Raw genomic sequence first — 26,409 nt, 5'->3', positions numbered from 1 at the left:
ATTAAACAAAATAAACACATGTTAAAGGTACATAGAAGAAAGGAAGCAACACAGATTTTCCCCCTCTATCTATCATGTCCTTACTTCTTTCATTGCCATGTTCAACTTTGGGTCTCAGAACCAAATTGAGTCTTTAGAGCCATGGTGGTGCAATGGTTAGAATGCAATATTACAGGCTAACTCTGCTGACTGCCAGCAGTTCAATCTTGATCAACTCAAGGTTGACTCAGCCTCTCCTCCTTCCAAGGTGGGTAAAATGAGGGCCCAGATTGTTGGGGGCAATATGCTGAACTCTGTAAACCACTTAGAGAGGACTGTAAAGCACTGTAAAGCGGTATATAAGTCTAAGTGTTGTTGCTAAGTGCTCTTAATGTTTTGTTAGTTAAGCAGTGGAAGGATTGTGGGGGAGCACCACTGTTGTGCTCTCCTCAGGGCCTTAATCCTGCCCTGAGAAGGAACATTAATAGTCCCTTTTTGTTGAAGGATCACAGAGGAGGAGCAGAAGTCTGCTGCATCTGCAGAAGAAAGAGGAAAGCTTGCTGGTTCCTTTCGATGTTTATGCACTGTAATCAAAGGTCTGAAAAATTACTCATGTGTAAATGTGTTTCTTAACAATAGGAATACTCCCTCTGCTATATGGAAAATTCCAGACTTTTTCAGGAGGATGTATTAAGAACCTCCCTTTAGATCCTCAACCACAGGGCTGGAGGAAAATACGATTAGCCCTCATTTAGTGACCAAACTTTGTCATTGAGTCGATGTGAAACCATGACTGATCTTACTTCAGCTTTCTTCTTTTTAAGATCTATGAAGGTTGTCAATGCAAGGACTGGTCACACAGTTACTTTTTATCATTGTCATAACTATGAATGGTCAGTGTATGAGGCAGTTACTAATTGAGGATTACCTGTATTAGGGAGGATCCAGCACCTGCTGCCTACACCCATCACACATTCAAAATAACTGAGGAAGTGTGTACAAAATAAAGTGAAGACATAAGACTGAGTAACATTGGGAAATTACTGAACCACAAGCTACAGAAACCAATGGCAGTTCATAGGACATCAGTATCGCTAAACATAGTTATAGGAAGTGACCAAACAGTTTTCATAATATTAATTCAAAATTTCTACACAATCAATATTTTACAAAGCTTGCTTTCCAATATAATTTATTTAGACATCTTATCATAGGCAACTACAGCAGAAAAAGGCCCCCATACGTTCCATGAGGATTGCCACACTAAAAATTAATTCTTTTAAAATGCTGAAATTACAATTCATGTTTATATTATACAAGTATGCCAGAAATCTCAAGATAAATATATACAAAATAAAAGTTGGAAAGTATACCCCTATGTCTATTCAGCTATACTCTGAGGAGTGCGAGGTGAAAAGATCAGGCCACCATTTTAAGTTCCCACAATGCTCCCCAAAATTTAAACATGGCAGACCTGTGGCAATCCATGTGAACAAATTTACTTATTGCACAACTCATACTAGGTGGCTCTGGAAAGGACAATGTACACTAACTATAAGTGTATAGAAAAGACCAGATCAGACAAGACATATGCTGCAAAAATCATTATGAAACTAAACAAGTAATGTGGTCCCAATTCAATATTAATGTTGAGAGAAATTTAAAAGACCTGTGGAGGAAAAACTTTATTTTACTGAAGCCCATCACAGTGTTTAAAAAAACAGCCTAAAACTAAAACAAAACAAAGAAAATATGTAGAGAATGGGTACCCTCCTCCCCATTTTCTAGTCCCAAACATTAATAAGCATGTTGTGCGTCAGGGATTTTCACAGTATTTCTGTTTTACTGACAAGCAAATGAAATGGAAGAGCATGGTTTCGAATTAGGATTCTAAGACTTGCCACTATCCATACCTTGCTTGTTTTAAATATTTGTCCCAATTGAAATTATGACCTTTTCAATATAAGGCAACATATAGGGGGAAAACCCCAAACAAACTTTGCAAAAACAGATCTTAATGGGATTGAGTTCACTGCATTTGCTTCTCCTCTGCCAAAAAATATATATATATCAAAATTATGAGATTATGTTCAGTAGCTGCTATCATTTTTCATTGGTAGCATAAAACTAAATACAACCTTTGCAAAAGTGTAAAACAAAGACCACAAAATGTATACTCCTACTAGATTGGCCTCGGTGTTCTGAGAATGATAGGAGGTCAAATGTTTCTTGTTGTCAAAGAGCCTGTTCCAAGAGGTGCTAAAACAAATGCTTTTAAAGAAACCCACAGTACATCTACCAGATGATGGCATTCATATGGAATTACAGTTCAAACGGCATCATATTTGACAGAAGATAATGGCCTTTCTTCCTGTTGAAGCCTCATGCTTGGCAAAGCTTTAATTTGAACTGCCCTACCCTCGGTGGGCGAGATGACTACAAGCATGCAGGTGAGCAAAAAAAGATTAATCCTAAATAATTAAGGCATTATATGAGGGCTTCCAAAATAAAACTAGAGATCTCTTTGCTGTTGCTGAATAGTCCCATACAAGGAAAAGATGTCAAGAAACTCCCTTTCCCCCCAGAAGAAGTAGACATCTCCATTTTGCACACGGGGCTCCAGGTTGAAAAGTCTACAAGTATTTTCCTGAGAAATCCCTAGGATTAATGAAAGAATATATTCCTATGGGTTGATAGATATCTCTTGAAGCTTCTCGATGCAAACCATTCATGAGAATGGTTATTTTTAATCATGGGAAAATAATTCAGTGACAGCACGAAGACACGGTGAATCATCCAAATTCTTGGCGCCACTTGATAGTAGCAGCGTATGGGTATATTATACTCAGGATTACGTATACATACATAGGCACATTCACATACAGGGTAAAAAGAGAGAAAACACTTCAGCAAAAGTGTAAGTTCTGTCATAGAACATTTCAGACAGCTTTGTTCTTCCAAAGGTCGTTTCACTGTGGTATATGGCGCACAAAGTCAATGCTAAATACAAGCTCTGCCTTTTTGACAGAAAGAGTTGCCACATGCTTTTTAAATTATTATTATCATTTCAATCCATTCACCCAAGCTTTCCTTCAAATCAGCTAGCTGGTATCTAATAGGCACAGCTCATATATGGCTTCGGCGATCCCTTTAACACGAGTTTCATAATGGGATTGAGGCTCTTGCTTTTTAGCCTCCCAAAAGCGTGGAGAGCAACCAGCTCCAAAGTGAGAAAGCCAGAAATAAGCAGGAAGAGCGCTTCTCAATTCTTGGTTTTTGCTACTTCCCTCAGTGGGAAGAAGAGAAAAGGCTCCAGCTGGCTTCTGTCTACAGGGTGAAAACAACTTCAGGTGTATTTAAAAATTCAATGCGGTATTTCCTTGGCATATTTACCAAGGAGGTCTGCAATATGAATGTGTTAAAAAGAAACAAAGCGTTGGCTTACCTAGTCTAGTGAGCTTGACTTGAGCTGTCCGCAGTTCTACAAGCTCCTAGATTGTGGTCTTTCACACAACCCTGAAGTCTCAAGTTGTTTTTCTCTGGCACCAGAGTTTGCATTATGGACCCCCTACATGCTTAGCTGCTAAGTCATGGCTTCTTCCAAGAGTCTGACCCAGCAACTAGCATTTGATCTTCTCATACAATTTGACGTAGCCGTGTTTTACTAGTTTTAAACAGATATTTTTATACCCTTCAGAAATAAGGCTGGTTATGTAAAAGACCAGAGGTTTACCTCATTAGTTACCTACAAAACCATCACTACTTATTCAAGGGGCTTTCTAGAATTCTTGGTATGTTTTAGTGCAGCTTTTCTAAACCCTCAACCCCATAATTCTATAAAAGCAAAAATCTGTACATCTGGATATGTTATTAATCAACAAGACAGCAGAGAAGCAGCTTGCAGCTGTCTACACTAATTGCACCTTGAGATCTAGTCCACAGTCCTCTTAATCATCTCCAAATGAAGTAATCTGCTCAGAGGAAGCTTCCAGAAAGTTTCTGCTAATCAGGCACTTCCTCCCTTCAGCAGTCATTCCATAATGGCTGTGTGTGTGTGTCTAACAAATATTTTGGCTGAAGATGTATTCCAGCTATGTTAAAGGATCATAGAAGAACTGAAGAAGAAATCAAATAAGTTCTTGATAGCTGCAATCAATGCCTTGAATTGTAGAAGAGATAGCAGCCTTGTGTAGAATGAAGACACTTTCTTGCTGTTCAGTTCATCCTGCAGTGGTATTAGAGAGGAGAAATTTCGGATATTTGTTTTTGCATGAATCTTTAGGCATTTAACAAGAGACAAGGTATAAGTAATTTAGTGCATATGGTTCACTCCATACTGAGAAAAAAACTGCATTTGTAAACTGAGAACTTAACAAATAAGAGGTACAACAAAGATATAATAAGGGCAGAATTGTAAACAGGAGCCACCCTGCAAGACTGAAGTTTTGGCCTCATGGTTCACGTTAACTCTGCTCTACTTTACAATGGCCTTTTGAGAAAAGCAGGGTGTTTTTTTTTTTTAATTCTGGCATGAAACCAAAATGAAGCAAAACATATCGTAACTCAGCATGATGTGTCAACTTGGTCTAGAGCCTGTTGGAAAGAGAGCAGCATGAAATAGGAATATGGGGGGCGAAATTGTCCTGAGAAACTGAAAAGGAGATGGCTTGCTGGGATCCTGGGTAAGAGCCCTCCAGGCATCATCTGGCTGCCTCCTTGAATGGCATACCTTTAAGATTGGTTGGGCTTGGAACTGATGTTGGCTCAAATACTGAGAGGATTCATTTGCAGAAGGCATTGAGGCATGAATTGCATTCATTTTCTCAAAACATACAAGCATAAAAACCAGCATCTTTTCCAGCTGACAGGAGGAGTCTGGTAGCACCTTTTCAAACTAACAAATTTCATTGGAAGGCATCAGCTTTTGTGAGTTCATGACATCTGTTAAATTTAGAGCAATGAAGTAAGATGTTTCTGTTGGAAAAGTTGCTGCCAAATTACCTATTTTTTTGTTGCTACCATGGATCATAGCATAAAGTGTAAATATAGCGAATATTAATACGGATTATAAGATGCTAGGGCAGTGCTGGCGAACCTTTTTGTTGTGGTGTGTCAAAAGCACGCCCGTGTGCGATAACGCGCGCATGTGTGTGCTGGCACCCACAATGCAATGCGCCCCACCCCCATGCGCATGTGCGTGCAACAACCCCGTTACCTGCACTGCACATGTGTGTGCCTCCCAGCTGATTTTCGGCCAGGAAGTGCCTGTTTTTAGCCTCCAGAGGGCCTCTGGAGCCCAGGGCAGGCCATTTTCGCCCTCCTGGGGGCTCAAGGAAAGCCTCTGCAGTCTCTGGAGGCTGAAAAATGGGCCCATTTTTCAGCCTCCAAAGGCTGCAGAAGTTTCCCTCGAGCCTCTAGGAGGGCGAAAATGGCTTCACATGGGCCAAAAATCAGCTGGGAGGCATGCGCATGTACAGTGCAGGTACATTTGGATGTGGCTCACATGGCCGCACAAATGGCTCTGCATGCCACCTGTGGTTCACCATCACGGTGCCAGGGCCTGGATGATGATGATGGAAAATCTTGACCCTAGTTTCATCCTTTTTCTTGTAGGCATACATGCACCACAATGATAATATATTTCATAGTAAAGATTTGTTATTGAAACAAAGAAAACTCTTCTTCCTTTCAGAAGCATAGAGAAGGAAAGGAAGGTAACCATATTTAGAGAAGAACTAGGGCAACTTACCTCTTGGTCTGAAAATGAGCAGAAACAATGAAGGTACCGTTGTCCTAGCTGCTCAGTTCTGGCTCTTTCATTGGCTCTTCAGAATTCTCACTGAGATTAGGCTCCCCTGAAATTCAAAAACAGAAACGGCTATAAAAGGGTCCACATGCTGTTCATCTTCGATTTGGTGCAATGTGACCTGTGTGGCTCATTGGTTAGAGCAGAGGAGCACAATCTGAGGTTTTCGGCACAATCTGAGGCTTTCCACAAAAAGCTTTTTGAGCAGCCCCCAGAAAAGTATGGAAATTGTAAGAGATAAATATTCAAGAGACCTTTATTTAAAGAACTGCAAACTTCTCTTTTATTAGGGAAGAGACTCCCTGCTAACCAAATCATAGCAAAGCTGTGGGAAAGATAATTAGAAAGTCTCTGCCTGTATGCATATGTTTATATGTATAGGATCATCATTTTAGCCATTGTCTATCCAGAAGGCCTCTTCTGCATGATTCCAACCAATGCAGTCCTGAGCTTTTTTTTGCCAATTGGGCTCATAACACTTGCTGATGTCATTGATCTATCTTGTTTTAGGTCTCTTTTGTGGATGCTTTTAATCAAATGGGATCCAGCCTAAGACTGCCTTGGTTCACCTGCCCTCAATTCTTTTTGCTATGTGACCAGCCCACTTCTATTTCAATTCTTTTACTCTCTTGATGGCATCATATACTTTTGTGGGCCCTCTAATCCACGTACAGGTCTTTCTCTTTTGCCTTGTGCTGAGCATATATTGTATTGTATATTGCAATATATACAACATATATTACAATACATAATATGTTGTACATATTGTATTGTATATGCATTATATAGGACCAACTCTCTTCATATTCTACATAAATGACCTCTGTGATCATATTAAGAGCAACTGCGTTCTCTTCACTGATGATGTAAAGCTATTTAACACCACCAACAATACTGCTACCCTTCAAAAAGACCTCGACTATGTATCAGAATGGTAAAACAAATGGCAACTTCAAATCTCAACAAATAAATGCTCTGTCTTACATATTGGCAAAAAAAATCAGAAAATAAAATACAGGCTGAATAGTCAAGACCTTGCTGATGACCCAAACTCTGTCAAGGACCTTGGAGTACTCATCTCTAATGATGCAAGTGCTAGAGCCCACTCTAACTACATATCCAAAAAGGCATTAAGAGTTGTTAATCTAATCCTGTGTAGCTTTTTCTCAGGTAATATCACACTACTAACTAGAGCATACAAAACTTTTGCTAGACAATACTTGAATACAGCTCATCAGTCTGGAACCCGCATTACGTATCTGATGTTAATACAGTGGAGAAAGTCCAGAAATATTTCACAAGAAGAGTTCTCCACTCTTCTACTCGTTGCAGAATACCTTATGCCACCAGACTCGAAATTCTAGACTTAGAAAACCTAGAACTACGACGCCTTCAGTCTGATCTAAGTATGGTACATAAAATTATATATTGCAATGTCCTACCTGTCAATGAATACTTCAGCTTCAACCATAACAATACAAGAGCAAACAATAGATACAAACTCAAGGTAAACTGCACCAAACTTGATTGCAAGAAATACGACTTCAGCAACAGAATGATCAATGTCTGGAATACTCTACTTGACTCTGTGGTTTCTTCCCCAAACCCCAAAAACTTTAACCTTAGACTGTCTACTATGGACCTCACCCCTTTCCTAAGAGGTCTGTAAGGGGTGTGCATAAGCGCACCAAGGTGCCTACCATTCCTGTTCTATTGTTTCTTTTATTTTTTTAATTTTCCTTATATGTATCCATGTATTCATAACTATGTTTTTACTTATACCTATTATCTTGTAAGCGATTGACAAATAAAATCAATTGTAATGTATATGTATATGTAGATATATTGCTTCTAACTGAACACGTTCACCTGTTGAAATTCGTGAACCTTATTCCTTTCATCTTGGTATGTCCTACTAAGGTGAACCCTTTTAGAACTCTGGTGAAAAGTAATTATTGGAGCAAGCATGTGCCTGAATTTAAATTAAATGTAGTTTTTTGTCCTGGCTGCATCCATACTTTTGTTGAGACTCCTCCCACTCTTTGGAATGTAGTCCTGGTCATGCAACTCAGTGGCCACAGGAGGCCCAATGAATTCATCCTTGGGGAAAGAAAAATAAAAGCCCCCTGAGAACAGAGTTAGGGGAACACTGAAGTAGCAGCGCCTTCTTCCATGGAGAAAACATAGGACAGGATGAAGTTCTTGAAAGAATCTGGCAGCATGAGTTGGAGCCTTAAATGGGAGAACTTCAGACTGGAACACTTTGTTCCAGTTAGTGAGTTAGATAAAACAGAAACTGACACAATGGAAACCTTTTATTACAAACAGCTATAGCATTGGCACCTCACAGGTCTGAATCTGCTTTCCTTCCTCCCTCTTTCTCATGAAAATGGCAGGAGTGGGGGTCTTTCTGGGGCATTTTGATAAACCACTTTCTTGAGCTGGGTTCAAGTCTTATTTATCTGACCATGGTCTTGGGAGTAGATTTTCCCTCTATCCTTCAAGACCAGGGGTGTCAAACTCGTGGCGTCACAGAGGCATCATATCGGGACTTTTTCCCCCTTTGCTAAACCAGGCGGGGGAGGGGCCAGCACGTGACGCATCTGGCCTGCGGGCCATGAGTTGGACACTCCTGTTCAAGACCATCCCCTGTACCCCTTACACATTTTGATTGAATTGCATAGATTTGCCCGTGTAAGTTACATAAGAAGCGAATGGGGAAGGAGGAGAAAGATTCCCTAAACTACTTTTTTGTCAGCATACTATTTGGATTATATTTTTTCCTGGGATTTGAAAGGTATCCGTTATTTAAAGGGGTGTCAGTTAAATTAAATTCCCTGTCTTGCTTGAGTACATGTCATAGCTTATCCATGTTATTTAAAAATAGCTTCGTCAGACCTGCCCCCCAGTGTTTATATAGACAAGAAATACTTTGACAATGTCTACAGGTTTCCATTCCTCGCCTTACTATAGCTCTGAAAGCTGCCTGAGTCGAGGAAACTGAAAAAAAAAATACTGTTGCTGCATTTAAATTATTTGGAGGATGTAATTTTCCCTTGTTCCACTGAAAGTAATCAAATAGATTTAAGACTGTGTAAATCACCTTGCCATGTCAGTTCCAGTGCCTTATCCTAAATTTACTAGGATATATTAAACATAAATATGTACACTATAAAGGACTGATTTCTATCTACAAGCAATTATTTCCCTGGAGACCAGCTATATAATGACATTCCTTCCAGAATGCATCCAGATGCTTTTATTAGTTCTAATCCAAGCTAATTATGATAGTGCATTATCAAGAGCCTTCTCTCATGCCATGCAAGCAACATAACCTTCCAAGATAATGAAATGCAATATTCTTCAACTTCTCCTATAGGGAAGCTTCTCCTGAAATTAATGTAAATTAGCAATGGAACCCAAGTCATCTTTTTAGTACAAATGACTTGGCCCATGGGATTCTAATGATATTAAATGCCTGCAATTAAGGGGAGGTATTTTCTAATAGAAAGTGAATGGTTCAGCCATAAAAAGGTGGCAATCCTTACTATTTACCCAGAAAAGCTTATCATGGTGTCTCAAAAGATTTGACATTCAACAAATGACAAACCTGCAGTCATTTACTTCTCTGGGAAGAAGATCTACTTCTAGATGTCCATGGGACTTACTTCCAAATATTCTCGGCTAAATATTTTCATCATTTTTTTAAATAAAAATTCTTATTGAGCTCTATGCACAGATAACTAGTAACATATAAAAACCAGTTTATGCACCCTTGGGAGTAGGGCATGCAAAGAATTTTAAAAGAGAACAGCACTGTAACAAATTTGCTTGTACTGTAGGAAATATTCCTCCGTCAGTGCCAAGTTTTGCAGGGCAATTTACCAATAGTTTGACCTCATAGGTTTTTTTTTTTTAAAGATAAATGAATAGTTGAAATGTACAACATGGTTTTCAAGAACAAAAACTACAGAAATAAAAATAGATAAAAATTGCCATTGCAGCATAACATTATTAACAAATAACTTCAAATAAATTAGATGAGAAATCCCAGGAGGGGAAAAAAAACCTTCCTTGCTTGATTTTGAAAGGGAACAAATTAAATACCTGACATGCATGACAAAGCTGGAAGGTCATCACCTAAAGGTTCATTTCTGCATAGCCACCTACCAAATCCAGCATGGGGGTTCGAATTAAGAATGGAAATTTGGGAAGAGATCTAGCCAGTGGTGGGATTAAACAAATTTTACTACCGGTTCTGTGGGCGTGGCTTGGTGAGCATGGCATGGCTTGGTGGGCGTGGCACGGGAAGTTTACTACAAAAACCCATTCCCTCCCCATTCCACTAACCTGCTTTCCAGCTCTGTTCTCCTGTGCAGGGCAACGAAACAAAGACCCAGCCAATCAGATGGGACTAGGGAGGCAGAGAACAGATGGGGGCGGGGCCAGTCAGAGGTAGTATTTGCTGGTTCTCTGAATTGCTCAAATTTTCCGCTACCGGTTCTCCAGAACCTGCTGAATACCACCCCTGGATCTAGGGCTCAGGCATGAAGATAAAAGTGGCAGTAACACTGATTTTTGGGGTGGGGGTGGGGGGGTAGTACCTCTGCCTATGGCATAATTGGGCTTGAAACAACACAACGTCCTATGAATTCACAAACAATAATGAATGCTAGGTGGCTGAGTTGGTGGCTTTTTTGTTGAGTGGGATGTTCAGATGCATTTTTTTTTCATCTATATCCTCAGATTCTTTCGTGTTCAACTGAGGGGATTGAAGGACTACAAAGATGTGGGATGAGTGAATTGAAAAAGGTTGTTGCGTCACCACTTTCTTGATTCTTTTGACTTTATATATTTTTGGCTCTTTCTCTAATAGCAGGTTTGAGATATGTCTGTTTTGACCTTTCTGCTTTTTTTCCTGCCTGACACCTCTTTGGACAAATTCTTCTACTACAGAAATATGCACACACACACATATTAGATTTCCTGTCATGACGTGTCTGCTGTTCTTATTTTAAATATATGATAGGGGCCCTGGGCTTAGCATGTTCAGTTACTAACATAAGATCAAACACACTGGATTCCAAATCAAAGGCCTCTTTCAGCCAACCTGGTGCCTTCCAATAATTTTGGACATTAACTCCTGACAAATACAGTTACATAGCCAACAGCAAAGTACTAAAAATACTACAGAGTTTCTCTTTCAGAATGTTTGTGAGAGGAGAGCATCCCCTAAAGCAGGGGTATCAAATTCATGTTGTCACAGTAGCGTCATGTGACTTAGTGGGACTTTTCCCCCTTTGCTAAACTGGGCGTGGGCATGGCCAGTGCGTCATGCGTCCGGCCCAAAGATCTCATCGTTTATCCACTTATTTAACACACTGACATAAATGTGTGGACATATGTGCATACACACCAATGCATGCACTATGCTTTGAATTTGCCCCTGTTCAGGAAAGGGAAGCACTTTAGATGAAGTGGTCAGAACAGTGAAAATTGTGTTCATAATTTGCAGGAAAGGGAGGTTTGCTTTCTTGATTCTGATGGCTTAAAAAAATGGAAAAGAGTCACTGTGCATGTTTACAACAATACAAAGGTGCACAACTTCCATATTATCTATTTTTTAATGATTTACCATAATCAGGGATCCAAGTAACATTCTGGGATCCAGTGGGAAACCCCCTCCCTCCCCATGAGTTCTCTTGAGATTTTGTATATTACAGTACTTGCAAAAGAGGCCTCTTTTATAGGGAAAAAAAATTCCTACATACAATAGGAGCTGGATTCAATTTCGTATGAATGCAAATATTTTTCCCTCTCGCATATTATTACAACTTAAACAGTTATTTCATTTGAAGAAAATTCAGGAGGAAAAGAGGCATGGGTCTAGCTTGCCTTAAACACATCCAGATTCAACTGTTTTCCTCTGAATACATTTAAAAGGCCCAATTCAATGTGATTAGAGTTGTAGCCTACATTTCAAAATAGATGTCATGGAAATCAATCAAGATCCAGTTTGATGGCCCAATCAAGATCCAGTTTGATGGCCCAATTCAGTTCAAATTTATGATTTGCTGGCAACAACATTCTATTTAAATTCTGATTTGAGGGTTGATTTGATGAACGTTTTGACTACGGGTTACAATGAAAAAGCATAAAAATGCCAACAGCTGCTTTATTTTTGAAAGGAGAAGGATGCAAACAATTCAGTAGAACCTTTAAAGGGCCCTGCAACATTTTAGGAAGAAAATTTCAAGGAATTCGTGGCAATAAATTTTAGAAATATTTTCCATTTTACTTGTCCTGAAAAAGAACGATGAAGGGGAGGGCGGAAGAAAACAAATGTAAATTGTCCAGCAAACAACTTCTAGTTCCGCTTAAAAGTAACTATGATCAAAAACTGTTCCAAAAATTAACTAAAGATGGAAGAATTCACCACATTTGATTGACTTCCTTTTCGGATTTGGCAGGCTTATTAATATAGTTCCTTGGTTAGGTTAGGCTCTTCTGGAGATGATATGTTGCTTGTGCAACGGGTTTCTTTTTAAAGTTGAGAAGTGTGCGTGGAGAATATTACTCTTGTGCCCATAATAAACTAGTATATGAAATACTTCATGTTATACCCGATGGTTGAACAGCAAGCACACTGTCTCAGACTTGCTCACATAGGCATCATCAGCAAACTAAGATCAAGTCAACATGACATATTCCACAGTCGTATCAGGAGGCAGGTTCCACCCCAATGTACTTGTGCCCAAGATCGGATGGAAGTTTATAATTGCATCAGGATGTGACGATACAAGTTCTGTCATTTACATACGCACGTATATATATACACACACACACACACACACACACACAGACTCACCACACAAAAAAGCCTCCTGTCAGTTAAACTAACTCACTTATAAGGTAAAACAGATCTGGACAAAGGATTTGGAGGAGATGGAATTTGTTTTTCATTTGGGGATGCAGAGGAATGGAAGAGCTGAAGAACTGCAGACGGCATACAGAGATTAACAGGGACTTTACTGAAGGTCAGACAACTGATTTGAAAATGAATGGAACATAAGCATAAAAGTTACGTACGTTCTTGGCAAAGTTAGAGGTTTACAAGAAAGAGCAAAGCAGATTAGGAAAAAGAACAGTGCAAACTGTCTGAATCTCTTTGTTTCTTTCTTTCCTTCTTTCTCAGTGAGCAAACTGATTTGCTCAATGAACCTTAGGAGGTTCTTGGAGGAGACAGAGACACAGAGAACGGAGCAACTATTCCTCACCATGCAATCCGATAAGCAGGATTTTCAAGGATAATATTTATTCGCCAACTAATTGCACTGGTATAAAACAGCTTGTCACTCTAAGCATGGCATTCTTTCCCTTCCAGATCTTTTCCATTTATAAAAAGGGAGCTGCAAAATTATTGGATGCAGCAGAACAAGAAAGGCCACTGGATCTCCAAACTGCCTTGAAATCTCCCAGAAACTGTTTGGAGGACTAATTGAAAAGATTCAGTTTGAATATTTGATTCGGGAGGTGATTTCAGCAAATTCCTTGTCAATTGAACCAGTTCTTTAAAGCTCTGCAGAATCCTAATAATTATTCTCAATTAAAGAATTCTCAGCCCAGGACTTTCTTCTAGTACTAGAACCAAATAGAGTTTCTAAGACTTATGTATTAAAAAATTCATTGGCTTAATTGCAGTATTCTTACAGCAGGATAACTTAAAATGTGTTGAATGGGAAAAGAAAAAAAAGTAGCTGACATTGTTACCCCTATCAGGGATCAGAAACCTATACGATCCCTTGCATATCATTGCAGGCAATTACAATACTTGCACAGGATATTTAAACCACTTATGACTGAACCTGTTGCCTAGCCTGGAAAAAGTCCAGCAAAGGAGAATCTTACCAACTCACTTGATAACGTTCACTGTAAAATTGCTGTTGCTATTAAGAAGTGTTTCCTAACTTTTAATCAGAATCTGCATTCCCACAGTTTATTATATGTCATGCACTCAAAGATGTCAGCTACTGTCTTGTTGGCTTCTTCTGGCTTTAAATAATTTAAATAACTGAGGAATGCTACAGTGTTTTCCCGAAAATAAGACCTATACTGAAAATAAGCTCTATCCTGATTTCATGTTTGTGTCTAATATAAACCCTACCCTCTCAAAATAAGCCCTACTTAAGAGCCAGCACAGCCAGCGCAGCCATCCATCCGCCCATTCTGTCTGGTTGCTTGTGGTGCTGCCAACATGAGGTGAAGCAAGGCAGGTGGGGAGGTGGAACTGTCCCACGCTCCCTGCACCACCTTACCTCCACAGCCATGCCATCCATCCTCATGGCAGCAGAACCAGCAATCCTGTCCAGCAGGAGCCCATGTGGCCACTGGCCCACTTCTTTTTCAATCAATCAATCACTCAATCAAATATTTATTGTCAATGTACAACATGTGTACAAAGAAATTGAAATTTCATTCTTCTTCTGCTTGCTCATAGATAAAACAGAGCAGGAGGCTGAACTGGTGCCAGGGCTGTGAGCAAGCAGAAGAAGTAGACCTCCTGTACATGGAAAAAAGACATCTTCCAAAAATAAGCCTTGGTGCTTTCCAGCTAAAATAAGCAAAAATGAGCAAAAATAACCCTTAGTGCTTATTTTGGACCCCCCCCCAAATATAAAACCCACTCTTATTTTCAGGAAAATATGTGTCATCTCTCTCCTTGGTTGTCCTCTCAGCCCCAATAACTTTGCCCTCAGTCCTGCTCAGTCTCTTCATGTAAAATTAGTTTCTTGTTCTTTCTATTCTGACCTTCTTTCCATCCGTTACTTTAGTTTCTTTGAATCCCAGCATAGGAACCAAGTGGAGCTGGTGCAAGACAGGATATAGAACTATTAACTTCCTATGATTTGAAAACTACATTTTTATTTCTGTTGCTTAAACTGCATTTGTTGTTGGGTTTTTTTGGCAACCCTAAAAGCATATTCAGCTGATTTAAATTCAGCTTGTTATTCCAGTCTCAACATCCTTTTCACAAATAACCCGCCAACTATTGCCATGATAACTATGTATGTGATCAATTTTGCCAAATGAAGAACATTCATTTGGGTCTACTAAATTTATATCTTTTAATGCTTAGCACATTTCTCTAACCTACATTCCAATTCCAATTTCATCTATTTCTGATATGCATGATACAAGATGTAGATAAATGCCATCCAGTGGCTTGATCATACAAATGCCATTGTTTGAAATATTGGACAAATAGCAATTTGACTACAATTCTACAAAAACAAAGAGAAAAAAAAGAAAGAAAAAAGAACGTTCCTATTTCACTATGCATATGGTGAATAATTGCTATATTGAAGCTATTTATTTTCCTTCATCCTTATGACGGTTAGCAAATCTAGTCTTGTGAACAAGCACAGATGAAAGATGTAATTACATGACAATATTGGTGAACTGGCAAGGGAAAACATACCTTTTTCTGCTAAATCTTTCCACCTGTCTTTGTTTTCCTGTATGTTCTGGAATAGGTTGTCTTTAAAGCTTCTTAAATCCACCATTGCCAAAGCGTTTTCTGAGCAGGTCCCACCAACACATGCAGCATTTTTTATACTTATCTTTTTGTGTATATCACTGCTGGTACTTCCTGTACTATTTTCACTACAAAGACGGGAAAAGGTTAGATTAGAATTACGATGCCTTTACTGCCTGGAAATACAAAAGCAGAACATTTTTGGTACACTCCAAAACGTTGCATAACTCCAGAATGCAGTATTCAACTAAGTCAATTCATTCATTCTTGTGATGTAACCCTATGCACATTTTACAGCTTTTACCATTCTAACATGTTCCCCTCTATGTATGGAAATAAGGTGAGTTGTAACTAATATTTCCAGAGGACTACAAATGGAAAAGGCTAGTTTAGAAACAAACTTCAGTGATTTCAACGATACTGATTTCCAGCAAAGAATACATAGCACTGAAGCTTAAATAAACTAGATTCGAAGAACTAAGGCACCTGCTAACTCCTGTGTAGTCGTTCCCCCTTCTTTAAAATGCAACAAAGGTATTCCATGATATCAAATCAAAACATGCACCTTTTACTTCAGATGATGACAGATAAAATTATTTGAAGTCAATGTTTATAGTATTATAATAAGAGGGGAAATAATCCACACGGTAAAAAGTTTTCTTCTGTAATTTCAGTCTTGAGATTATATGTGAGTCCCAATCCCTTCTTTAACATTTTGTGTATAACAATTTAGATGTAAGCCTACTACTCTACAATAAACAAAATCAGAATAAACAACACATCCTGTCTTTTGCCTTTCATAAATTCAGTTTCAGACTTGAGTAGAATACAATCCAGAAATAACAATGGCAAATATTGCCACTAGATGGCAGTACTATATCAGGATCATTGCAGTTTCTGAAAATTAAAATTGTCTAGGAGGAAAACAAGGAGCTAAGAACAACATCAAAAAAACCCAAAACCTCAAACCTTGGTGTTGTCACAAAGGTAGAACTTTCGGACTTCGATGCTTCCTCTATGAGAGGAAAAATTATTTTCTCCATGGAATCAGTAAGAAGAGCAAATGTTGGTTTCACTATGAAATCAATGAAACCTGTAGAACAATAGAAAGGGTGGGGTAGGAAGAGACAACATTTAAAGCTTCTTCAGTCCGGAGGTGATATTCAGCAGGTTCTGACCAGTTCTGGAGAACTGTTAATGGAAATTTTGAGTAGTTCAGAGAACCAACAAATACCACCTCTGACTGGAGATTTTACAGAATCCTTCCCCTGCCAGGCCCACCAAGCCACGCTCACAGAACCGGTAGTAAAAACATTTGAATCCCACCACTGCTTCAGTCAGAATGAAAAACTTGACACAGGGGATGTTAGCCCTGGGGAAACTAAATAAGGATCAGTTTCAATCCATGGCAGGAGAGGAGAATACAGAAAGCCCATCTAAGGGAATCCCCAATAGTACCATTTATATAAGCAGGAAATACTTAGGACATTGTAGGAATGGAAGGGCACTGAGATCCTGTTTTGTGCAAAAAAAAAAAAAAAGGACGGGGGATGGACGGCAAGACAGATCTCACTAATTTCTCCTGTCTCCTCTCACCACTATTCTTCTAGACATCTTTTGTGGGGTGAGGAGTCCCAGGAAATAAAAAAATAGCAAAGGCCCCTTCCCTTCCAAATGCTGCCAATAGCTAGAACTTCACTAGATATTACTCTGGATTCAACCAACAAACTCTTTGAAAATTGAACCATTTTGTTTATCCCAAAGGTGTTTTTTTTCAGGAGGCAACTAGAGTTTCTTGTTTTTCTTTGAAGACATTTCACTTCTCATCCAAGAAGCTTCTTCAGCTCTGACTGGATGGTGGGGAATGGGAGGATTTATATTCCTTGCGGACAGCTGGTCTTAATCAGTGGTGGAATCGTGGTCTCAGAACGTTTTGTCTCAATTGGCCATTTAGTTTAAGAGCAAAAGACTGGTTAATAATTACAACGCATCGTAAAAGCTTCAGAAGGAAAGGAATGTTTGTGGACCATTTGTTTCATGGCAGTTTCTAAGTTATTAGTTTTTAAAATCAGTAATCTTTTTTTAAAATGGAAACAAGATGACCAAAATCTGTCACACATTTTGAGATCATTAAAATCAAAAGTTTAATGGAAAAAAAAAAGAAGAGTCGTTGAGGGCACTTGGAGGTTTATCTGTGTCCTCAGGATCACCTGAGTAGGGCAAATGCATGTGGAGACTTCTTGGCTGCAGGATGTTGTCTGCCCTGTGTCCTCTCACTGTTGAAGACAGGCACAGGTAGTTGTGGAGGAGCCTGTGCTGTCTGCATCTCAAACTGAAGTGCAAATGGTTCCTGTAGTCTGCAACAGGGAGGAAAACATTCTGCAGCCAAGAAGGTTCCACACCCATTTGCACTACTCAGATGACCCTGAGGACATAGACCAGCCTCCAGGTGGCCTCAGTGATACTCTCTGTAAGGAGTATAAATCCTTCCATTTCCGCACCATCCAGTCAGAGCTGAAGAAGCTTCTTGGATGAGAAGTGAAATATCTTCAAAGAAAAAACAAGAAAGTCCAGTTGCCTCTTGAAAAGGCACCTTGGGACAACCATGACCTGGAATGACTGGGAATGTCCATAGACAATAATTTTGTTTGTTCCATCTAGTAAGCTCTCTTAAGTGGGATTAGTTGTATTATGCTCATAGTGCGCAGAAGGGAGGTGTTAGAAGGAGTTCAGCAGACATGAATCTAAAATGGCATCCGATATAGCTTGCCTCCAACTCAATGTACTTGTTTTATTCTGAATTTAATGTGCTGCAGATCCAGGACTGTGGTTTTTATGTTGACTCACAACATAAAAGTTGAAGAAGAACTCAACCTTTGGTATTTACAGGTTTTCATTTTCTTAATCAACTAATTATTCTGCAAATTTTCTCTCTGAAAAAAAGCACTGAAGGAAGAAAAGCACAGAGTTGGCGTAACAATCAGGGTTCATTTAATTGTTACGTTTGTCCCTCAACTCAGCTAGTTTTTATGTTGCATCCCCTTCTGAATTCCATGAGGCTGACTCTCAGATAATTCTGCTTTCTGTTAACCAGCATTTTGTTTGCTTGCTTGCTCATTTGCAGGGCTTACAGGGAGTCCTCAACTTAACAATCATTTATTTAGCCAAGTTACAATGCCGCTGAATTTTTTTTTTACAATCTTCCTCACACTTATAACCAGGGGTGGGATTCTACAGGTTCGCACCTATTCGCTAGAACCGGTTGTTAACATTCTAAGCAGTTTGGAGAACTGGCTCTTAGAAGAAATTACTGGCCTAATCCTGTAAGGAAGGCAGGAAGGAAACATTCTGGTGTTGCTTACAGAAACTGCCTCTCTGTTAACCCTTATGACATTCTTGGCAGGACTAGACTTCCTGTCACAGGAACGTCTCTGGAGTATTTTTCCCCTCCTTTGCTGGTACTTTGCTTGTGTGGAGTGACCATTCAAAGTTACAATGGCACTTTAAAAAGTGACTTATAACCATTTTTCACACTTAAAACTGTTGCAGCATCCCCACAGTCATGAGAGGCCAGGTGAGGAGATGCGTGCCTTGATGTGATATTGACTTGGCCACACCCAGCCAATAACATGACCACCCAGTCACATGGCCATCAAGCCACACCCACAGAACCAGTTGTTAAAAATTTAAATCGCACCCCTGCTTATAACTACTTCAGCATTGCCAGGGTCATGTGATTAAAATGCAGGCACTTGGCAACCAGCATGTATTAGCAAGGACTGCAGGATCCTGGGATCTCATAATCACCAATTGTGACCTTCCCAGCTGTTTTTCAACAAGGGAAGTCACTGGGGGAAACTGGATTTGCTTAAGGACCATATAATTCACTTAATAACTGCAGTGATTTGCTTAACAATGGTAGCAAAAAAGGCTGTAAAATTGGGTGTGAGTCACTTAACAACCATCTTGCTTAGCAATGGAACCTCTGGTCCTAACTGCGGTTGTAATTCAAAGACTACTTGTATAAGGCTAACTGCATACAAATTCCCCACTAAGCAATTGGGGTTCAAACATACAATTAAGGGAACCAGAAACTAAAAGTATTCCTATGGTAATGGGAGAGGCATGACAAAGCATTAACAATCGTATAGAAAGGGAAAGAGAAAATTCTGTGACAACAATCCAGTTTGCTTTATTCAATGGAATGACCAGGTTGCCACCAGCTTCTAAAAAGCCAGGAGAAAGAAAAGCCAGATTGCACACTGGGAGTATCTCTTCTTCCAGAGGAGAAGGTAATAGTTTGAAAGGCATGTCTCCTTGGCTCTAAAGCAGGGCTGTCAAGCTCCTGGCCCACGCGCTGGATGTGTCATGCGCTCGCTGTGCCCACGCCCGGTTTAGTGAAGGGGGAAAAAGTCCCGATACGTCCCCACGATGATGCCACCATGACAATGTGAGTTTGACACCCCTGCTCTAAAGGATGACAACTTTAAATTGAGGGAAAGATATGAAAGAAGGTCTTCTGTTCTGAGAGGGGAACAATGAGCCATTCAGAGATGCAAAAAAGATTTCTCAGTCCTGAGAAGGAGGCAGACACGAGAAAGAAACTCAAAAGAGCCCTGCCTTGATTGTCTTTGGCATCAGATGTGGTAGAGAAAAACTTGGACAAGCTTTCAAGATGATGATACAATACCTACAATATATAATTTTTTTAAATTGAAAGCCTTGCTTCTTTTGTTACATGACCTTGCTAATCTTGTCCTTCTGACAGATACTTAGCAAACCAAGCTGGATCATATTGAGAGAAGATGCTTCTGCAAATATGCATGTCTCAGACCCTGAGGGGATTTAAAGGGAAAAACAGGACCTTGGATTGCACCTGCACACAAGGTACAAATAGGGCAGCTCTTGGAGTACAGGTGTTACATGAGCGCCTCAGGGAGTACCCACCTTAAGTGGCTGTATTCTGGGCTAGCTGTAGCTTCCAAATGCTTTTTCAAAAACAGCCCTACATAATACTGCATTACAATAGTCATCAATCAAGCGGTGACAAAGGCATGAGTGACAGTGAGTAATGCCTGCCATTTCAGTAATAAATTGAACTGAGCAAAGACCCTCTCAGCCACATCTTTCAGTTGTTCAAACCGGAGTTGTAAAACTAAGAAGACCTCCAAACGGCAAACCAAATCCTATCTGGAGGAACGCTACCCTGTTTAAAGTGATGATAGTATCTCACTGGGAATAGCTATGCTTTGAACTCGGAGCCAGGCTGTCTTCCTGCAACTGAGTCTTCACCTCTTCCCATCCAGACAGCTTTCAAGCACCTGCACTTCAGCAGCATCACTCAACCAGGGTCAAGATATCCCGTTGGGTATCATCAGCATACCAATGACCCCAACAAACTCATCCAAAAGCTTCATGTAGATGTTGAACAGGGAATAGGGAATATGTAGTAGTGAATATGTAAACCCCCAATTAAGGTGTGTAGGGCTTGAGCTGTCCTCCCTTACAACAAACAACTAAATTCATCTCTTCAGGAAAGAGAACCATTGCAACGTAGTCTCCTCCCCCACCTAAATTATTGGAGATGACTCAGAAGTTTGACTGATCGTACTGAAACCCACTGAGAGATTAAGCAACATTAGAAGGGGCACATTAGTCCTATCCTGTTGCCACCCAAAGTCATCAGTAAGTGCTTTCATACTGTTTCTAAGCCCAGAATCACATGACGGAAATGAATTCAGACAATTTCGACTTGAGGATTTTGAACATTCATGTGATTGGATTTATATTTGAAATGGCTCTTTATTATGTGTTGCTGGTGCAATTTGACAACATGTTGACAATGTTCTGTCAGATTAGTGAATGAAACAAGAAATAAACCTTGGAGACAGAATTCAGCCCAAGGGCTCAGAGATGGCAATACTAAACATTGCACTTGTGCTTCTTGTCTGGTCTTCATTTTATTTATAAAAGAAAACACTTGTCAAAGCACTAAAGTACGTTCCACTTAACAAGTGAAAAATGGAAATCAACATAGAATGGTACATTCTAGAATAGAATAGAATAGAATAGAATAGAATAGAATAGAATAGAATAGAATAGAATACTTTATTGGCCAAGTGTGATTGGACACACAAGGTATTTGTCTTGGTGTAAATGCTCTCAGTATACATAAAAGAAAAGATACATTCGTTAAGAGTCAATAATCATAATCTACGTACATATTTTACATTCTCTTGATATGTGTCAGTTGACTCAGTTTCCCAAGGTAGCCCAGACATGAAACACAGCCAGATGAGTTAATTAAGGCCACAGTCACATAATCTTGCAAGTCTAATAGTACAAATTGTCTGCCGTCTTTTTTACAGTCTAACATAAGTTCCTTTCTGAGTCTCTTTGCTGTCTATTATGAACCTGTGGGCTATGACCTCTCTTATTTGACTGTTCCTTAGGCAAAACCTCTTCCTCTTGTCTTCCAAGGGCATTGCATCATGCTAAATAAATGTCCCATTAAATATATCGTTACACATTGGTAAGGAGTAGGGAAATACTGCACTCCCGTGGCATCTGAAGCACTTTTTATTCATCATTTTTGAAGCATCCATAGCCCTATTCTATACAAATATATCCCAGAACCAAGCCATGGGATACATCATGGTCCAGAAGTAATCGAACATTTTATGAATCAATTCAAAAAGAAACTCTTATGGAGGACTGTTAGGAAACTGATGGAAAATGTTTTCTTCATCTAGAAAGGGAATAATTACAGTACCAATAGAATGCATTTTTATATGATAAATATATTTATGATAATGTAAAATCTTATTTAACAGAATAATAGATTTGGAAGGGACCTGAGACCTGCTGAAGCAGGAGACACTATACCATTCCGGACAAAAACAAGCTATTTGTTATCAATGTGTGCCAAGATAATGTTGCAGGATCCGGTCTGGGTCAGTCCCTGGAATCAGAGGTTTAGTCTTCCAAGCTTTTGGACCCATGCTGGATCCCATCCTCAGGAAAGAGTTTCAGAAGTTCCCCGAGGACCAACTCAGATTGGATCCTGCAATTATTTGTTAGTTTCTTCATACATGTTAAGAATTGGTTGTGTATTTTCCAAAATGCGTTGGGAAGAATGAAGTTCTGCTCCCTGGCTTATTTGTCTTTGTTTTGTGACTTGATGTCTATCCACCCTACAAGAACAAAAGCTAGAAAAGACTATGGAGAAAAGTGGCTCATGAAAGCAGCTTTTTATAGGGAAGGAAGCCACGCTCTTTTGAGAACCATCATTAAGCCACAATATTTGTACATTTGCAATAGTGCCTTCTCTCACATCACTGATTCACCGATATACCTGTGACGGAAAATTAGTTTTGATAACATCCAAAGAGTAATATAACAACCTATACGCATGACAGAGTCTAACTCAGTGCTGTAAAAATGAACTAAGAAGGGACACTGATAGTCACTTGTGAATGAGAAAGGTACACTGTGAAGCCCCTTCCTCATCTACACTAGCAGCGGTGCCAAGAATTGAGAAAACATGCTGGGATCCCAAAACACTAGTTAAAAACTCTATGAATCCCCTATCTTATTTTTCCAGTGATGCTATTCTCCGTGAGTAATGCATACTGAAAAATAATTGAAACGTGAACTGCCTAACAAAACCAATCCTGTTCTGTTGAGCATTTCTTTCTCTCATTGTAAGACTTTGTTTTAAATTTAAGAAACCAACCCTTACCTATTTGGGACTGTGCCACCATGGTGGATTTCCGGTCACAGAGTGGAGAGAATGGTAGCCCTAGCTCTGCCTCTTTGTCTCCCTAAAGTCAGGGGAAGAAAACATATGATTCTCAACATATAATTGAAAGTAAGTGAAAGTAAAGTCAAAGTGAAAGGAAGAGTGAGCTTTCAGTCATTACAACTATATACATATGTTCCTAAGTATTTAAAAACCAAACATCTGGCAATACAACCCTGGGCAACGGGGAGGAAAAGTACACAAACTGGTAAGTAAGCCTGTCCCTTTCTCATTGCTTGCAGTAGAACTCTTAAACTGTATCTGTCACAGTGAGTGATGGAACCTCTTGATTACTCAAGGTATATGTCCTTCAACACACTCTCTTCAGTATGTCAACTGAGATTTTTTTTGTTGTTGTTTTGTGTTCTATCAACTTCTGGACAAGGTAAATGGATTCTCTGTGCCCTTACATTGGACAAAAGATTGATATTGCAGCATCAGAAAGAAAAATATATGGCTCCACTTGTTCAATGGATTGAAGACCAGATTATATTTGTGCAGATTGTTTATAATGTAGACTTGGCATGGGCAAGTGTAATGAAATAAGGTACCCATTTATACAAAGTATAGTATATACAATATATTGTATAGTAGAAGAATGATAGTTATATAAATGGATTAGAAATAAATGTTTATGTACTTGAATAATATTTACATTCAATAAGTATATACAGAATTTTAACTGTTAACTGTTATAATGATGTATTATACTTAGTTTCTTTCTTTTTTCTGTTATTTTTTTCACTTTTTATGTGCCATTTATTTGAAAGTGCATGTATTTGCATTATTTTAGGGTTTTGTTCATTTTCTTTTTCTGTTATTATTTTAAATGCAATAAAAATAAATTTCAAAAATCTGTTTTCTGTTAACAGTGATGTCCTGACTATTTGGTTACCATGTTTTAAAATTACAGTTTGATTTGTATTTCCAGGCCTGGTTTATCCAGCTGGAATTTAATAATTAATTAGCTTCCAAAACTTGGTGTCTTCCGTGCATTATAATCATGCTGGTTGGACGGTCTGGGAATTACAATTTCAGTTCTTCTGGTGAGCATCAGGTTGCAGCAAGCTGCATTACGCCATAATTTTGCATTTAATTGGGAATTTTGCCTGAAGGAAACTATGCTTAAATATTAAACCTAGTACAGAAGGGAATGGAAAAGGTGACATGTATGTATGAGCAATGCTAATTCCTGATTTAATAATGATTGCTATATCTGCGCCCTTTGAAACCTCACTGTGCTGGATTATAAAAATAATGTGCACCATTCCAAAATAAAAGAAAGGGTTTAGTTTGATTACTTTGGGACAAACAAAGTGTCCAAAGGGTTTCTTTTGGCACCTCCAAAAATCCCACCCATTTCTTAGAATCTGAGTGTGAGTATAACCACTTCTGAAAACAGCTCAAGGGATTGTATTTTTCTTCATGCATCCATGCAAAGCCTTCTCCAGATATCCATCATCACATGGGAGATGAGTGGGAGGGGATCTTTTCAATGATAGAAGCCGCCCTGCCTTCCTGATCCTAATATGTCAACTTTCAGATGCTGGGAAAAGGTCTCTTTCACACTGAAAGTTCAGGTTTGAACTGTTGTTTGCTCCTGTATTTTGTTCTTTTGTTATGATTTCAATAATTTATGTCAATATTATATAGGACATTACTTACACTTTTAATTGGCTATTAAAAGATTGGAGTAAAAACAGTTAGGAAAGAAAATGGAGGAAATGACTGATCCTAACCACTGTGCCAAAGCTGTGGTAGCACAGTGCGGAGAATGCAGTATTGCAGACTAACTCTGCCAACTGCCAGCAGTTCAATCTTGACCATGTTAAGGTTGACTCAGCCTTCCATCCTTCCGAGGTCAGTAAAATGAGGGGCCAAATTGTTGGGGGCAAGATGCTGACTCTGTAAACCACTTGGAGCACTGTGAAGCAGTATATAAGTCTAGGTGCTAGCGCTATCTGCCATGGCTTGTGAAATGTTTATAAATACATTGGAGAGAAGTACCTGTCGAAAAAATTCTTCCATCAGGGCCTTTGTCCATCGGTAGTGCAGATCCCACAATTTTGACGGATGGCTGATGTCAGCAGCATGGAGGATCAAGGCCATGGCTCGGGCTTTGTCTATCCTGTCAATTTAAAGACATTTTTCTCATTATCTCTCTGCAAAGATAAGCTTTGCTCCAGACTGCGGACGCCATTTAAACTACACAGCCTGTGGCTACAGAAGGAAAGGTGAAGACATGCCACTTACCCTTCTGTTTGCTGAAGAGTGTGCCTCATCGTCTTGATTTGCTGGAAATGCCCAGACATATCAGTAGATAAAACCATCTCAATAACGAGGTTGCGCAGTTCCCTGTGGGCAATCAAAGTGATTAGAGTGGCATTAATTTTGTACTTAGGCACGTGGATTGTACTGCTCTGATTCATTTGTTTCTCAGCAGCAAAATTAGGAAAGAGATAACATTACTTGAAACAATGAATAGTAAGTAATCTGCAATTTTGTGCTAGACAGCTTTACAAACATAATTTTAATACTATTATTATCTATAATTTTATTTCAAGTCTTTTCAAAATAGTGACCAGAGATTTAGATACAATGGGATTGGCTTACTTGTCTGCAATGGCAATGAGCAGATTTATACATGGTTATAATTCTGCCATCATTATCCAAACATCTTACTGGATAACATCGACAGAAGCAACCAACAGGTCAGAAATGGGCAGTCTGTGCCTCACAGTCCATGTCTAGGCCATTTTTGTGGCCTGAAATTGGTTCTGTTAAATTTCTAGCAAAAAGAAAAGTAATTAAGTATGGTAAGAACTTAACAGAGGAATCAACCTAAAAATCCCACCTTCCCTCCAAATGAAGGAAAATGGACCTCAAATTTTAGGCTTGTTCCAGTAACACAATAACATCACCACCACCCTATAGAAAACAACAACTCTAGACATAAACTATCTGGATCTACATTAAAATATGTAATTAGAGGATGTGGTCCTCTTCCAAAATATACCCTACTGCAGGGTTCCCCAACCCCCCCCCCCCACCAGGCCACGGCTGTGTGAGAGGCACGTGGGCGCGTGTGTGAAGCTTGTGTAAGTGGTGGGAACACATGCCCACCATTTGTGCAAATGGAGCTGTGTTTATGAGTATGTGTACCTGCCCCTTGCAGGGAACAATCCCCTCTCCCTCCTCCGCTGGTCCACCAAGTCGAAAAGCTTGAGGATCACTGCCCTACCATAAAGGGCTCCCTGTTGGAGCCCTCTCTGAGGAGGTAGATGTAGT

The 26,409-nt window shown here is 39.4% G+C and overlaps 1 protein-coding gene across 4 annotated transcripts in view; it reads right to left on the bottom strand.

Annotated features, from left to right (window-relative positions):
* Positions 1-1,154: 1,154 nt before the first annotated feature.
* The window catches only part of PDE1A (phosphodiesterase 1A), a 177,795-nt gene continuing 152,540 nt past the window's right edge, over positions 1,155-26,409 (bottom strand). For all 4 annotated transcript variants that reach the window (XM_087919854.1, XM_087919853.1, XM_087919852.1 and 1 more), the window contains 7 exons: positions 25,375-25,476; positions 25,129-25,249; positions 23,062-23,143; positions 16,290-16,413; positions 15,264-15,448; positions 5,729-5,834; positions 1,155-4,204 (listed from right to left, as the gene is read on the bottom strand). In XM_087919854.1, the coding sequence (XP_087775980.1) occupies positions 5,773-5,834; positions 15,264-15,448; positions 16,290-16,413; positions 23,062-23,143; positions 25,129-25,249; positions 25,375-25,476 (676 nt within the window). In that variant the 3' untranslated portion in view covers positions 1,155-4,204; positions 5,729-5,772. The remainder of the gene's footprint in view (positions 4,205-5,728; positions 5,835-15,263; positions 15,449-16,289; positions 16,414-23,061; positions 23,144-25,128; positions 25,250-25,374; positions 25,477-26,409) is intronic.

The sequence above is a fragment of the Pseudonaja textilis genome, chromosome 1 (assembly GCF_049901715.1).
Source record: "Pseudonaja textilis isolate UNSWEBS1 chromosome 1, rPseTex1.2, whole genome shotgun sequence".
Classification (NCBI taxonomy): domain Eukaryota; kingdom Metazoa; phylum Chordata; class Lepidosauria; order Squamata; family Elapidae; genus Pseudonaja; species Pseudonaja textilis.
Note: the sequence above shows the minus strand (reverse complement) of the source record. Positions and strands in the feature narration are given on the sequence as shown.